This window comes from Pocillopora verrucosa, chromosome 14 (genome assembly GCF_036669915.1).
Source record: "Pocillopora verrucosa isolate sample1 chromosome 14, ASM3666991v2, whole genome shotgun sequence".
NCBI classification, from domain to species: Eukaryota; Metazoa; Cnidaria; class Anthozoa; order Scleractinia; family Pocilloporidae; genus Pocillopora; species Pocillopora verrucosa.
Window position 1 is genome coordinate 22,204,254 of NC_089325.1, and position 16,252 is coordinate 22,220,505.

Here is a 16,252-nt window from a genome sequence, read left to right on the forward strand (position 1 = left end):
AAAACTTACAAGAGCTCTAAGCAGCTATGATTAGTGACAAGTTTCCTGAAAAAAAAGGCAAAACCAGCAAAAGTAAGGAGACTCTGTACGCAACAATATAAACAAATAAATGTGTCAGTCACTCTTCTCGAAAAGTTAAACTGGATAAGAAAATCCTTTAAACCTTTGCACTTACGAAAATTCTCAGCAGTATTCAGAAATTTTCAAGCAGAAAGATGATTAGAAAAGGGAGTAATATTTCTGAATTTAGCTGTACAAAGCAGCAAATTGCAACTCCATCTTAATTATCGAGATAACGCACACCTTTGGAGATTACCAAGGTTAGGTTATGCTACTCGAAAACGTTTGCAAAGTTCATTGAATTTCTTTGCGTGGAAACTGAATTCAGTTCTTCACTTCATCTTCACAATTAAAATAATAAAACACTTTTAGAATAGAATCGTCGGTCATGCGTGCAGAATTGTCCTGTACGAGTGTGGTCGAATTTTGTCAACAGCAGCCTACGTGTAAGTTGGCAAACAGGGCCATTTAATCAAGAAGTTCCTGAAAACTGTTCCTTATTTAGGCGCTCAAACAGAAACTTATTCCGACAAGTGTGCGTTAAAATAAATGATTCCATGGGTTTCATTTCTCAAAAAAAAAAAAAAAACTAAAAAAAAAAGAGTAATCACTCCACCCCTAGAAACAGAATAAAAAACACATTGAAACACATCAAACTAAGGCTACTCTTGCAAATCTGAATAGGGTGGAGAGGATGAGGGTTCACTAGGTGACTCATCCCTCCTCTAGGTCTCGTTTTATACATGATTAGCGATGTGACGTGCCAACCGCACCCAGCTCTCAACTTATTCAGTTAGACATGGATGTTCAACAGCTCTTTACAAGTCTCAAGAAGGAAGCCGAGTGTCCACTGTGTCTAGAAACAGTCAAAGATCCCAAGACATTGCCATGTCTACACTCATTCTGCCTGTGGTGTATCGACAAACACGCAGGATATGCAAAGAGAAAGTTAGAAACGACGATCAAATGTCCAGTTTGTCAGGCTTGCTTTCAGATCCCTGAGGGAGACACGTTTGGCGGCGGCCTTCCCACATCTTTTCATCTCAACCGATTGGTGGATCTCCTCGCTCTAAGAGATGACAGCGAAGAGGCTCAGAGATGCAATAGTTGCGAAGAAAACAACACGGCAACTTGCTACTGCTTTGTTTGCCAGAACTTTCTTTGCAAGGATTGTTTTGATGCCCATCAACGCCTGAAGGCCACAAGAGGTCATCGCAATGTTTTGATCGAAAATTTGCAGGCGCAAGATGTGGAGGAATTGATGCACAGACCCGCCATGTGTACAAAGAAATATCACGAGAATGAACCGCTTGATTATTATTGTCAAGACTGTAGCGTTTGTATTTGCCACAAGTGCAGTATAGTAAGTCATAATCGACATTCTTTAGTAGAATTACAAGAGGCTGCCGAAGAACAAAAGATGCAAATGACGCAAGTCTTTGCCAGAGTTCAGGAAAAACTTGTTATCGTGGAGTCAAAGATATCGGAGCAAACTGAACTTATGAAAAAAAGCGAAGATGAAATCTGCGCCGCTGAAAGGAAGGTTACGAAAACTGTGCAAGAAATTATTCGTACTGCGAAGGAACATGAAACGGCTGTAAAAACTAAGCTGGCAGAAATTAAAGTCAAGCAACAAAGGAATTACGCAGCAGAAATAGGAAATTTTCAGTTGCTCGCTGCTCAGCTAAAGAGTTCTGTCGAATGTGGCGAAGGTATCGTACAACGAAGTATCGGTCCTGAAATTCTGCAAGCAGGACATGCTGTGCTTGGTCGATGCGAGGAACTTTTAACCACACAGGATATTGAAGTATGTACACCTCAACATGTAGTCTATTGTGTAAATGTGGAAGCTATAAATAATCTTAGGGGCTTGGTTCCGGGTCAAGTATTCGAGACGAACACGGATCCTTCACAATCATCGGCAAAAGGAAGAGGTTTAACCAAGGCAGAAGCAGGCACTGAAACTAGCTTTACAGTAACAACGCGAAATTCAAAGGGAAGTCAATGTTATGATGAACAAGACCAACTGACCGTAATAGTCCGCTCTCAAAAAGGAGAAGAGGAGGAAACCAAAATTAATGACTGTAAGAATGGAACCTACGTAGTGCGTTACAAGCCAAAGAGTGTCGGCTTACGTGACATTTCTGTTGAGGTTAATGGCCAACCGCTGACTGGTAGTCCCTGGAGAGTTCAGGCGACTGGTCATCAATACAAAGCTATTCATTCATTTGGATCACATGGGATAGAACCGGGACAGTTTAAAAGACCAGGTAGTATTGCAGTGAATAAAAGAAATGGAAAGATTGCCATAGCAGATCCTGCTAGTGACAGAGTTCATTTGTTTGATCGTGAGTGGAAATATCTAAGAACAATAAGAGACATGGGGCTTGATGCTGAGAAAATCTGGTTTCCTCGTTCGGTGGAATTTACAACATTTGATGAAGTCATTGTCATTCATGGAGATATTTTGGAACCGCGTAAGATGTTATTGTTTACTGAACATGGCGACTTCATTAAAGTCATTAGTCAGCATTTGATTGATCCTTGGTCCGTATCTGTCAGAGATGATGGTCACATGATCGTGTGTGATAGGGGTGACAAGTCAGTCAAAGTCCTCTCCCCTGACGGTACAGGATTAGTACAGTCCTTCAAAGGATCACACGGTTTTAGTAAGCCGACTTCTGCTGTTTATCATGAAGACAAGTTTTTTGTTTTATTTGACTCACTTAACTATGTTCACGTGTTCAACAACGAAGGACTTTATCTGTATGACATTGGCAAGGAGGAACTCTGTGCAGGAAAACTCTTTTTTACTAAAAAATTCACTATTGACGCGTTTAACAATCTGATCGTGTGTGATAACAACAATAATCGCAGATTTCAAGTGTTTTCTTTAGATGGAAAATTTGTTAACTCGTTTAATATTGAAGAAATTAAATCTCCCTCGTTTGTCGCTGCTTTTGAAGATAATAAGTTGTTGGTTTGCGATTATGAAAATTACGTAGTCCATGTTTTGCAGTAGAAAGTGAACATTGCTCAACAGTTATTCTGATGCGATTCTTTCAATGTGACCTTTGTTTCGTTGTAAGGTATGATCCTTTTTTAACAGCCGCTGAAATATTCCTCGCGGGCTCAAAAAGAAAAAGAAAGAATGGAAATTGGACTTTGTAAATATTTTAAAGATAACTTTGTTCTAATTTTGTTTTAGTTTATTCATTTTTGTGTCTGCTGCATTTATAATGCATGCAGACACTTAGATAAGCTGTAAAACGCGCGACCAGCTACTTCATATACGACAAGATCTCGGATTTACTCTTGACGTTTCACTGCGGATTCCATTTGGTGACACGATACATGAAGTATGCACGGAGGGGTAATACTTTCGGCCTGTAATACTTTCGGCCTGTAATACTTTCGGGTGCAAACTTCGTTCCTCAGGGGAATAATCTATCCAATCGGATACGAGGAAAGGACAAACGAAAGAGGTCGTGGCGAGCTACCGATTTCCGGGAAGACTCGGAACCAATCAAATCTGAGAAAAGGACAAAGTCAAATCCGTCAAACCAGGTGCTTTCGAAAAACGTTGGGGTTGCGTCGTATCGTCCTGATTTCGTTCGTCAAGCCAGGGTGTATTATTGCTTGCAAGGTGAGTGATCTTTTCGCTTTTCATATTTGTAATGGATTTCTTAAAAGGTGTTTTCTCATTTTGCCACAGCATTCGCACTGGGTGTCATTCCGGCCGAGTGAAAGGTTTTGAAAGATGCTTTGAATTTGTAAATCGACTGAAGCTTTCTCGGCGCCAACACGATCACCGCCCGGCCATTTTGCAAGTGCTCAGGACGCAAAATAAGCTTTATGAGCCCCATTTGGGGAATGCAAAGTCCCTTCGGGGAACAATTGAGCCCCATTTGGGGAATGAAAAGCCCGTTAAGGGAATTATTAAGTCTCACTTGGGGATTACAAAGCCCAATGCGGGATATAATATGCCCTGTTTACGAAATGGATTTGGCAGAAGATACATGTATTTCACTACACACGTGAAAACATCTATCACGAGACAAACATGTGCGAAAGCTGTGTCGATTTTATACAGAGGAGAGAAACCTAGAACTAGTATTCTTCATGATAATTACTATCTAAGCATCGCTATGAACAGATCTTTGCATACAGTTGTAAGGTATCAATGCTTTCAAAAATTGGAATCCTTCATCAAGATGAATCAAGCGCTCAATTGCTCCTTCACATTTCAACTGTCCAGCATTTGAAGATTTGCTATTTCCTTTGCACTTCCTAAGTGCAACTTGTGATTTTCTTAAGAGAATTTTCATTTGAAGCTTTTTTGTTTTGAAGAATATATTTTCAACACACATAGCAGCTCTCCTATCTGATCGTCTTAGTTCAGATTTACAAATGTCGCTATAATGAACATTAGCTAGTCTATCTTTATTTTCTGGTCGACTTTGACCAAGGAATATACCAGGATATGCTAACTCTTCAGAATATTGATCTCTGAATATACTTAAGGGTTTGTTTCCCTCTCCTGGTGCAACATTTAAAATACGTTGAGGCAGACTGTCTTCAAAATAATGTGTGTTGGTCAACATGGTGTCAGTAACACCAGCAGGTGTTTCTGCTTCATCTTCAGTCCACTGATCATCATTATCATTACTGTCATTTCCATCTTGCTTATTGGAACCACTGCTCTTTTCTATTTCTTGTAATTGTTCACTTTGATTTTCAGTATTAGTATCATCTAATAAACAGTTTGCAGTATACTGCACTCCCCAACCTTCATTTAGTGTTATTCCTTCCTGTCTGTAGAGGCTGCTGTTGTTGATTGATTTATAATGAATAAGTAAACAAATAAAAAATTATAATTCACCTAGGTAAGTTTTTTTTTTGGCATTTTGTTGTTATAGTTAAATTTGTAGTAGTTGTCGTAGTCGTCGTCGTCTTTTGATGCAGTGCTCCCTATGTTATTAGAAATTTTGAAATACATTATATTGCTATGAAACAAACTCAAAAGGTTCTTTTTCACTTGCAGGCAATGGAAGAACAAAAAGAAGAGATTGTTGGTTTCTTACACAATGTGTCTCCAACTAAAAAAAGTAGCAAGACATCTTACTTTGACATGTCCATACAAACCACCGATGGCTTAGTAAGAGGAGTCTGCTTCTCCGGAAGTAAACAGGAACACTTTGATCAAATGAGCAAAAAGAAATCTCCAATAAAACTTCGAAATTTTAGAATTGAAAGAGCAGGAGATGCAACCACAGTACTGATGAATAACAATGTACTGTTAGAGCCTACAAAAGAAATACCTTTTTCAAGAATTGAGTTGCCAAGTGCCAACAATATCCAATCAATTTCAGCTGCAAACACAAATCAAAGTATCACCATCAAAGCCAAACTTATTCAGATGTAATCAACAAAAAAAGTGAAGACAGAGGATGGTGAAAAAAAAAAGTTGTTTGCCTATCTTGTGGACCCACATGGAGCCATTAAGGTGACACTTTGGGAACAATTCTGTGGATCTCATTAATCCTGCTGAGCTACCTCAGAACTTTACCAATACAACAGCAGCAGCAGAAATACTTGGAGTGCGAAGTGTCACTGCATATCAAGCCTGCTGCAACTGTAACAAAAAGCTGGTAATAGAGACGTCTCCCATACTAACCTGTTCAACTTGTGGGCTCAAGCAGAATATGAAGTCCACCATTCAACAATGTTATGGACAACTACTGGTACAAATTAAAGAATCGAAGATCACAGTGACCCTGTTCAACGACATTCTGCATGATATGCTAGCGTCACAAGGAAAGAGCACTCTTCCGATCACTGAAGAAACCATAACTGCCTTTCTTCTAGAGTTACCAACTATAACCAGCATAACATTCAACAACAAACAAAAATAGTGGAGTCAGTGCAAATCTGAATAAAATGAACAATTTCCTGTCACTCATCAGTGGAAATTACTACTGAATACCAAACGTTAATAATACCTGTTTTGTTACAGTTTGCAACAAACATTTTGTAGACACTGGTTTTAAGTGAAATTATTGTTTCTCTGACTGATAAACATTATTTACAAGTACACTTGCTGCTTTTTTTGGGATAATATTTCTGTTGCGTTACATTTCTGATACATTTCATTTCAATTAAAAGACAAACACTTCAAAATACTTTTAAAAGTATATTCACCTATTAGTTACTTGAACACAACAATGTAAATATACTAACTTTGTTTTACCTATGTTTTGTTCCAAATTGATTGCATATTACCATTAAATGAAAAACATAATGATTTCCTAGGAATTATTACAACCAGAGACTTTTTCTTGCTTTGCAAAACTGCTACTGCGTTTGCATTACAGTTGTCTTGTGTTACAAAGACTTCAGATACTATTCAATTTTGTTAAAAACTATTGGCTGTTGTATTTCAATTCTTTGATTTAAATATTCTGCTACAAAATAAAAGAAACGTTCACTTTAATGTTAGATTCTTTGCAGTACCATAACACAATAAAAGTTATTTAAACAGTGATGAAGATGTAATCACAATCATGATATTGATGATTGATATTGATGATCCCTTACCTCCAACTGGAGCATTGGACATTCACCACTTCAGTTCCCCATCTTTGTGATGCCTTGAGCATTCCATAGCACTGCCTTTCGGGAGATGTTTCTAGCCAGTTTAACAGTATTAAAAAATAGGCGCCTACAGCAGATTCCATTCCACTGCAGCAGACACAAGTACCCATTGGGTACCTATTTTTTCTTTCGTCGTCCTTGCGTTTGTCTCCATTTATTAGCTGTATGTGTTTATCTTTCAGAGTAGTAAATAAAATATTATTTGATTTGGTGTAAAAATTAGTGTAAAAATGTGCAATCTTGGAAGAAGAATCTTGAAGATTTTTTCTTCGTCGGTGTTGATAGATCTCATTCAAAGAGGCCCACCCAAGGCTGTGTCGGCTCTCCCTGTGACTAAACAGTGAGAGTACCTGCATTGTGTGTGAGTGATTAAAACTGTTTTTCTTCAAGAATTCACGGCCCTATTTTTTTAAGCTGTTCTCACGACAACTTTAATCAACTTTTGTCACAAATAATCAAAAGGAGAATTTTCAACGGAGAGTGGAAAGCATTCCTGGGTAGCCTTCAAGAAGGCCCTAATATTTTGTTAACTGTTTCTATTGAAGTTATCTTTAATCCTTAATTTTCTGGAAATCCAATTACCCCTTTCTTTTTCCCTTTTACCCCGCTCCAAGTCTCTCTTACCTCCTCCCCCTTCCCTCTTACCCCTCCCTGTTCCCTTTTACCCCTCCCCTGCTCCTTTTTACCCCTCCCCCTTCCCTATTATCCCTCCCCTTTTCCCTTTTACCATTCCCCCTTCCCTCTGACCCCTTCCCCTTTCCCTTTTACCCCTCCCATTTCCCTCTTTTCCCTCCTCATTCCCCTTTTCCACTCCCCTTTCCTCTTACCCCTCCCTCGTTCTCCTTTACCCCATCTCCCTTCCCTCTTACCCCTCCCCAGTTCCCTTTAATCCCTTCCCCCTTCCCTTTTACCCTTCCCCAGTTCTCTTTAATCCCTTCCCCCTTCCCTCTTACCCCTTCCCAGTTGCCTTTAATCCCTTCCCCCTTCCCTCTTACCCCTTCCCAGTTGCCTTTAATCCCTTCCCCCTTCCCTCTTACCCCTTCCCAGTTGCCTTTAATCCCTTCCCCCTTCCCTCTTACCCCTTCCCCTTTCCTTTTACCCCTCCTTTCTTCTTTTATACCTCTTCCTAATAGATTTAAGGGTGATACTTATATTGTTAAAAACCTCCTATTTCAGTGTGCTAGCCCCTATAATCACCCACAGGCCTATTTGCATTCAAATACCCCGACCCCTATTCCCCCAAAAAGTATTCTTTTGTAAATATCCATGCTTACAATGTGTAAGCTCTTAATGTTTTTCTCTTTTGTCACCTTATTTAGATCACATTCACCAATTTATCAAACAGAAAAATTATTCAGATACTGTAAAAAGAGTGGTAAATCGAGTTACAGAATTGTTAATAAAAAATTGTCTGACTAGAGAAAACTATAAAAAGTATCGCATTGGACAGAACCAACGGAGCTGTAAGGAGTACTGCTTTGCGTGTGTAAATGTTGCAAGCACTTTGAAGCTGCTGTTAATGAGACGTTTTACTGAAATGATAGACTACAGCAGTCCCTGCTTTTCGGCGAAGTCTGTAGCGCGAGTCAAAAAGATCCGCGCCCACCACACATTCAGAGTTCAACGCAAGGCACTAACTTCAAATCTTTTTCCATTGTTTGGGTATTTGTCGTTTAGAGGGCTGATGAGAGATTTACTTGGAGGATTGACTTGTCCAAGACTGATCAGTTTTGGGAAGGTGAGTCTAAGATTATTTGGACGAATACTTTGATAGGGCTACAAAAGCCTGCGAGTATGCATCTCCTTAGAAACCTTGGTCATTCATGGTAACTTTTTTCACGCTTCTATAGCCCTGGAATTGTGGATTTTAAAAGTTAGGATCATGTCTCGTTTCCCCTTGTTCTACATCTCTGAAGGTGTGAAGTCTCTAAAAGATAACAAGAGTCTCCACCCTTGTGGGTGAAATGAGGAACTAAGTATGCCCCCTCCCATTTAGTGAGTAAAGCAGGCAGCATTTCCCTTTTGTCTATCAGTTTTATTTGTTTTTATTTTATATCTTTTTTAATTTTGAAAGCTGGTCTAAAGGCATGTCCAATTTGTTCTTATCGTGTCCTGCTCCAAAGCTTCTCATATTGGCAGATAATCAAATGTAAATTTTTGGATTTCAATTTTTTTGTGCCTGTTTGTTTGTTTTTTTATTTTACTTTGATATTGAAGGTAAGAATGATGATGATGATAAGGATGATGGTGATGAAGCTTTCATTGTTTTTGTTGTTCTGTTTGAATGTTAGATGATTTACGTGACTAAAAAGCTCCATACCTTTGATGAATATAATCGCTGACAGTTTAATTTTTAACCATTTCCCTAGCACGCTTCAGAAACTATATCTTTGATCTACGCAAGTAGTTTTGACACTTAACAATATAAAGATCGAATTTTCGACACAGGTGTGGATCGTCTTGATAAAGATCTGACGATTGGTCAAATGCAAGGTATGATGTCTCAGATTAGTTGAGACCTACTTATGTGATATAATATTTTCTTGTTTGAATGAAAATTTTTTCTAATGATAGAAACTCTGCGATATTCGTTTAAAGGTAAATTTCAGATGCAAGTATTACCACGCTGCGGTCATTGCGTTCACGAGGATGCCTCGGACAAAGTAAGTGAAGTAGCGAATTCATCCTCAGCTTAGAACGATAAATGAAAACAAAAAGTAATAATAAAATAATAATAACAATAATGATAAATACAAAAATAATACTGAATGATAATGATAACAATGGTAGTAAAAAATAAAAAAAATTCTAATGAGCTTACCAGGGTTTTCCATGCGTTGTTGTGAACGGCTGCATCATCTCCTCAGAGCAATTTAAAATTTCTCACATTTAGTAACAATCAAACCTTCACTTTTTCCTGATGTAATATATTGCTAGTGATATAAACCCACGAGGTCAAACAACATGGCCGCTTCAACACAACTTTATTCCAGCAATGTATTCTGGGTACATACACAGTAACCCTAGAGGGTACTTAATATATTACACCTGACGTATTTTTGTGGTATGAGTGGAATAAAGTTGGGAAATTGCGAATGTTCTGAAATTTTCAATTCTAAAAAACGTGAAAAACATGATTCACGGTAAAGAGACCGATTCTAAAAAAAAATTACAGTACCATCATAAGCATCCCTTAGCCCAAAGTTACATCTTATTTACACCTGCTACTTGAGGTGACTATTGCCGTGTTCCGACTGTGGTTTGTCCTTTATCTGTGCAGGTGGCAGAAGTCTTAGTGACATTTCTAATGCGGCTGAAACTCGCTGTGACAAAGGAGAACTTTCTGAGGTAGGCATTGATATAGAACCGACTCCTGCACTTGTTTTTTGTCATATTTGTCGCGCACTCTGTCTTTGTTGGGCGATTTATTCGGAACCTTTTATTGTTTTATGAACTAAAGGATTCCCAATCCATCACCGAAACAAAGATGTCTTATATTTGTGACAACCGTAAGTGTCGCAGTATCTTTGCATGGATCCAAATTTTAGAATCCTACTTCACGTTTGGATGATCTACCATCTGAGCATATAGGGTTTTGTTGTGGCAAGCATCCTACTAGGATCACAAATGTCGATAGCTTTCTACACAGAAATAAGACTTAACTTCTTTTGAGTTTGTATATTCTGGTCGTGATTGGGTTGTTGTTTCAGTGACGTTATGAAAAGGTGGGAACAATTTTTCTCATGCTGTTTTTTTCCTCTTTCTTAAACAATCAAAGTTTTGTGTGTCACTTTCGGTGTAAACTTAAAATTGTAGAAAGTAAAGAAATTTAATGCTCAAGTTTTCAAGTTAGTTTTGCACACTTCTTTGACGTCAAGGCGAACACAAATTTTAACCGAGGAGATTGAATCGATTCAAACACAAAGAATTTCTGATATATCTTGTTACCTTTTCCTTCTGCAGACCTATGCCGGCGTGCTAGTCGTGGATCGTATTTCTTCTTTTTGTCAAACCAGTACGAGCAGGAGAGAGTTTTGCCAAGTTCATTTAATCTCTGTTAAGAAGCCTTTACACGTAAGGTTCTCTTTCTGTACAGATTAAAAGACCAGCAAACGCCAATCGTGTGGGTATATAGTCTTTAATTTGTATGGCAGCTATCGAAACCAACTCTTCCCATTTTGTATACTATTCCCACTTAGCTATCGGAGCTTAGCATTACGTTACGAGGTGTATTGTCACTCCTCCTCTTATTGGATGAAAATATGCAATCCCCTTCTTTCATAGTCAGCATTCATTCAGTTTACACGACATTTTCTTGATGCATACAGTGGGTTAGGGAGTGGCACTTTTGTACAATCCTTCTTGTCCAAGATCACTGCATAATAACCCGTGCGAGGTTTGAAACAGACTGTTTTGACGCTAAAATACAAGAGTCTTGTAAAGCTTTTTTTCCCCTCTTTTTCCGCTGAAACCTCTTCTAGTCGGAAGTGAAAGTTTGCACCAGTCAGGGCAAAGTAGGTCCGCAATGCGTGCGGATCCTAAAATTTGGGGAGCAATGTGGCATTAGATCTAATCGGAACGATGAAAAAATTGATTCATTAACAAGATAAACAAACTCACGATGCATGGTATCATATCTGGATATCATCTTTAGATTTTTTTCTGAAAAAAAACACAGAACATTTATTTCGTCATGTTCCTTCACATATAATCCTCTCCCACAAGCCAAGTTCCGTCTTAATAGCCCAACCCCCATACCCCTTAATTGTATTCTGTTATAATTATACACGCCTCTATTTCATTATTATTCATTATCATTATTTAAGTACAAATTACAGACATAGCTAAAATTACTACACAGAAACGAGGATTGGCGCAATTGCTGCTGTAAGCATTTTCGCCAAAATTAACATTACAATTGTTCTAAAAAATATTAATTATATTAACAATAATAAGACTTTTAAATTACTGCACAGCCTCACTATTATAATGAAGTTAAATACAGTTACTATTGGGAAAACTAATACAATCATTGCAATTATTACTAATGTAAAAAAAAAAAAAAAAAGTGAAAGAGAGAAACACCCAAGATTAGAGTGGAAAGTTTTTAATCCAATTCTTATAGAAAGTTTCCAGGTCTTTATTTGTTGAAGCAATGTTTTTTTCTGTTTGATAATAAATTTTCACTTTTAGTTTGAAACTTTCTGTATTCGGATGCTCATGCGTCCTTCTGCAATCTCAGATATGTATTTTTCTGATTAGTATCAAGTAATTTAGTAAAAGGTTGTAATATCTATAATGATATTTTGAAGGCTGAGAGCCATAACTTTGTTTGTTATTGCGAAATAATAATTTTCGACTTGTTTCCAAAAGATATTCGAGTAAGTGCAAAAGAAAAAAGGGTGGTGTAATGTTTCTGATTCTTTGTCACAGAAAGTGCATCCATCATGCTCACAATATCCAATTTGCAATAATTTCTTGTTTGTATTAAGTATCGAATTTAAAATTTTGTATTGTAAGGCTTTCAAAGGATACTTTATGGGGAAGGGTGAAAGCAAGTTTCGACTCTTCCTCAGTTAAGATAAAATTTTGCCTTCATTTCTTTGCGTTATTAGGTAACTGAGCTTTTTTGCTGATAATTATACACGCCTGCATTATATAGGCTCTATGTATATTTCTCCCTTGTCACCTTATCAAAGACACATTCAGAAAAATGCAGCAAAATTTATTTAACACCCTAAATTTTTATAGAGAAAATAAATGAATAAAAAAATCAGCTTACAGGAGGAGAATATTTGAGTAGCATCACATCTTGCAGAATTCCCTGTTAAAATTCAACGGAGCTGCAAAGAAAACTACAGTGAGTTTAGTAATTCAAAACTTGCAAGAGCTTTTAGCAGCTATGATTAGTGACACGTTTCCTGAAAAAAAGGCAAAACCAGCAAAAGTAAGGAGACTCTGTACGCAACAATATAAACAAATTAATGTGTCAGTCACTCTTCTCGAAAAGTTAAACTGGATAAGAAAATCCTATAAACCTTTGCACTCTCGGGAATAATTAAAACGAAAATTTTCAGCAGCATCCAGAAATTTTCAAGCAGAAAGGTGATTAGATATAGGAGTAATATTTCTTAATTTAGCTGTAAAAAGCAGCAAATTGCAACTCCATGTTAATTATCGAGATAACGCACACCTTCGGAGATTTACCGAGGTTAGGTAATGCCACTCGAAAACGTTTGCAAAGTTCATTGAATTTCTTTGCGTGGAAACTGAATTCAATTCTTCACTTCATCTTCATAATTAAAGTAATAAAACACTTTTAGCATGGAATCGTCGGTCATGCGTGCGAAATTGTCCTGTACGAGTGTGGTCGAATTTTGTCACCAGCAGCCTACGTATAAGTTGGCAAACGGGACCATTTAATCAAGAATTTACTGATGACCGTTCCTTATTTAGGCGCTGAAACAAACTTATTCCGACAATTTTGCGTTAAAAATAAATGATTCCATAGGTTTCATTTCTCAAGAAAAAAAATAAAAAAATAAAAAGAGTAATCACTCCGCCCCTAGAAACAGAATAATAAACACATTGAAACACATCAAACTAAGGCTACTGTTGCAAATCTGAATAGGGTGGAGAGGGTGAGGGCTCATTAGGTGACTCATCCCTCCCCTAGGTCTTGTTTTATATATGATTAGCGACGTGACGTGTCAACTGCTTCCAGCTCTCAACTTATTCAGTTAGACATGGATGTTCAACAGCTCTTTACAAGTCTCAAGAAGGAAGCCGAGTGTCCACTGTGTCTAGAAACAGTCAAAGATCCCAAGACATTGCCATGTCTACACTCGTTCTGCCTGTGGTGTATCGACAAACACGCAGGATATGCAAAAAGAAAGTTTGAAGCGACGATCAAATGTCCAGTCTGTCAGGCTTGCTTTCAGATCCCTGAGGGAGACACGTTTGGTAGCCTTCCCACATCTTTTCATCTCAACCGATTGGTGGATCTCCTCGCTCTGAGAGATGGCAGCCACGAGTCTCAGAGATGCAGCAGTTGTGAAGAAAACAACACGGCAACTTGCTACTGCTTTGTTTGCCAGAACTTTCTTTGCAAGGATTGTTTTGACGCTCATCAGCGCCTGAAGGCCACAAGAGGTCATCGCAATGTTTTGATCGAAAATTTGCAAGCGCAAGATGTGGAGGAGTTGATGCACAGACCCGCCATGTGTGCAAAGAAATATCACGAGAATGAACCGCTTGATTATTATTGTCAAGACTGTAGCGTTTGTATTTGCCACAAGTGCAGTATAGTGAGTCATAGTCGACATTCTTTAGTAGACTTACAGGAGGCTGCCGAAGAACAAAAGATGCAAATGACGCAAGTTTTTGCCAGAGTTAAGGAAAAACTTGTTACCGTGCAGTCCAAGATATCGGAGCAAACTGAACTAATGAAAAAAAGCGAAGAAGAAATCTGCACCGCTGAAGAGAAGGTTACGAAAACTGTGCAAGAACTTATTCGAATTGCGAAGGAACATGAAACGGCTGTAAAAACTAAGATGGCGAAAATTAGAGTCACGCAACAAAGGAGTTACGCAGCAAAAATAGGAAATGTTCAGTTACTCGCTGCTCAGCTTAAGAGCTCTATCGAATATGGCGAAGGTATCGTACAACGAAGCATCGGTTCTGAAATTCTGCAAGCAGGACATGCTGTGCTTGGACGATGCGAGGAACTTTTAACCACACAGGATATTGAGGTATGTAGACCTCAACATGTCGTCTATTGTGTAAATTTGGAAGCTATGAATACTGTTAGAGGCTTGGTTCCGGGTCAAGTATTCGAGACTAACACGGATCCTTCACAGTCATCGGCAGAAGGAAGAGGTTTAATCGAAGCACCAACAAAAAATGAAACTAACTTTACAGTCACCACGCGAGATTCAAAGGGAAGTCAGTGGTATAATGAACAAGACCAACTGACTGTAATAGTCCGCTCTCAAAAAGGAGAAGAGGAGGAAACGAAAATTGATGACTGTAAGAATGGAAGCTACGTAGTGCGTTACAAGCCAAAGAGTGGTGGCTTACGTGACATTTCTGTTGAGGTTAATGGCCAACCGCTAAGTGGTAGTCCTTGGAGAGTTCAGGCGACTGGTCATCAATACAAAGCTATTCATTCGTTTAGAGGACCGAAACAGTTGATAGGACCAGGCAGCATTGCAGTGAATGAAAGAACAGGAAAGATTGCCCTAGCAGAATATTTTGATCGTAGTGTTAAGTTGTTTGATCGTGAATGTAAATATCTGAGAACAATAGGAAACAAGGGACTTGATTCTGAGAGAATTAAGCATCCTGTTTCGGTGGAATTTACAACATCTGATGAAGTCATTGTCATTCATGAAGGATATTTTGAACCGAGTAAGATGTTCTTGTTCACTGAACATGGCGACTTCATTAAAGTCATCAGTCAGCATTTGATAAGTCCTAGGTCCGTATCTGTCAGAGATGATGGTCACATGATCTTGTGTGACTCGGGCGACAAGTCGGTCAAGGTCCTCTCCCCTGACGGAACAGGATTAGTACAGTCCTTCAAAGGACCACACGGTCTTGATTACCCGAATTCTGCTGTTTATCATGAGAACAGGTTTTTTGTCTTGTATGAATATGTTACAGTGTTCAACAACGAAGGACTTTATCTGTATGATATTAGCAAGGAGGAGTCTGTTGTTGGATCGCTTAGAAAAAGCTTGACCATTGACGCGTTTAACAATCTGATCGTGTGTGACGATAACAGAAGTTTTCATGTATTTTCTTTAGATGGAAAATATATTCATTCGTTTAATGAAGGAAATATATCTCCCTTTTGCATCGCTGCTTTTGAAGATAATAAGTTGTTGGTTTACGATTATACAAATTGTGTAATCCATGTTTTGCAGTAGAATCTGAATATTGCGCAGCAATTATTCTGATGTGATTCTTTCAGCGTGATCATTGTTTCTTTTTTTTGTAGTAAGTTAGGACCTTTTTTTCTTCACAGCCAATGAAATATTCCTCACGGGCTCAAAAAAAAAAAAGAAGAAATAAAGAATAGAAATTGGACTTGTAAATATTTTAAAGACAGCTTTGTTTTAGTTTTGTTTTGTTTTAGTTGATGCCTTTTTTTTGGCGTTTGTCTCCATTTATTGGTTATATTCGATTATCTTTCAGAGTAAAAATTATAGTGTTCTTTGATTTGGTGTGAAATTATAGTTAAAGGACTTAAAGAGTGTTATCTTGGAAGGGGGGGGGGGGAGTGAAAAGTTGTTCCACATCGGCGTTTCAAAAAGAAACAACAACAACAACAACAACAACAGAAGAAGACTACTTTTCGGTCGAGAGGTCTCATTTGAAGAGGTCCACATATAGTAGGTTGCCTTTACTTGTATCCAGCAGGCTCGTGTTCTTCCTGTGACTAAACAGTTATAGTACCCGGATTGTGTGTGGATGATTGAAATTGTCTTACACAAGAATTCAGGGCCTATTTTTTTAGCTGCTCTCATGGCAACTT

At 38.2% G+C, this 16,252-nt stretch overlaps 2 protein-coding genes and 1 long non-coding RNA gene across 3 annotated transcripts; all 3 read left to right on the forward strand.

Annotated features, from left to right (window-relative positions):
* The first annotated feature begins 43 nt into the window (after nucleotides 1-43).
* Nucleotides 44-7,315, forward strand: LOC131797523 (E3 ubiquitin-protein ligase TRIM71-like). Its single transcript, XM_066161319.1, has 2 exons — nucleotides 44-3,706; nucleotides 5,105-7,315. The coding sequence occupies exon 1, from the start codon at nucleotides 860-862 to the stop codon at nucleotides 3,080-3,082; it is 2,223 nt and encodes a 740-aa protein (XP_066017416.1). The 5' UTR covers nucleotides 44-859; the 3' UTR covers nucleotides 3,083-3,706; nucleotides 5,105-7,315.
* A 534-nt stretch (nucleotides 7,316-7,849) lies between these two features.
* Nucleotides 7,850-10,825, forward strand: LOC131797505 (uncharacterized). Its single transcript, XR_009341221.2, has 4 exons — nucleotides 7,850-9,207; nucleotides 9,313-9,377; nucleotides 9,995-10,062; nucleotides 10,678-10,825. It is a non-coding gene; the product is annotated as an uncharacterized lncRNA (long non-coding RNA).
* A 2,621-nt stretch (nucleotides 10,826-13,446) lies between these two features.
* LOC131775703 (E3 ubiquitin-protein ligase TRIM71-like) lies at nucleotides 13,447-15,889 on the forward strand. Its single transcript, XM_059091835.2, has one exon. It carries the CDS (start codon nucleotides 13,461-13,463, stop codon nucleotides 15,642-15,644), a length of 2,184 nt encoding a protein of 727 aa, XP_058947818.2. The 5' UTR covers nucleotides 13,447-13,460; the 3' UTR covers nucleotides 15,645-15,889.
* Nucleotides 15,890-16,252: the final 363 nt, after the last annotated feature.

What these genes read in the sequence shown, in the direction of transcription:
- LOC131775703 (XM_059091835.2), top strand. Translation starts at nt 13,461, where the DNA reads ATGGATGTTCAACAGCTCTTTACAAGTCTCAAGAAGGAAGCCGAGTGT.
- LOC131797523 (XM_066161319.1), top strand. Translation starts at nt 860, where the DNA reads ATGGATGTTCAACAGCTCTTTACAAGTCTCAAGAAGGAAGCCGAGTGT.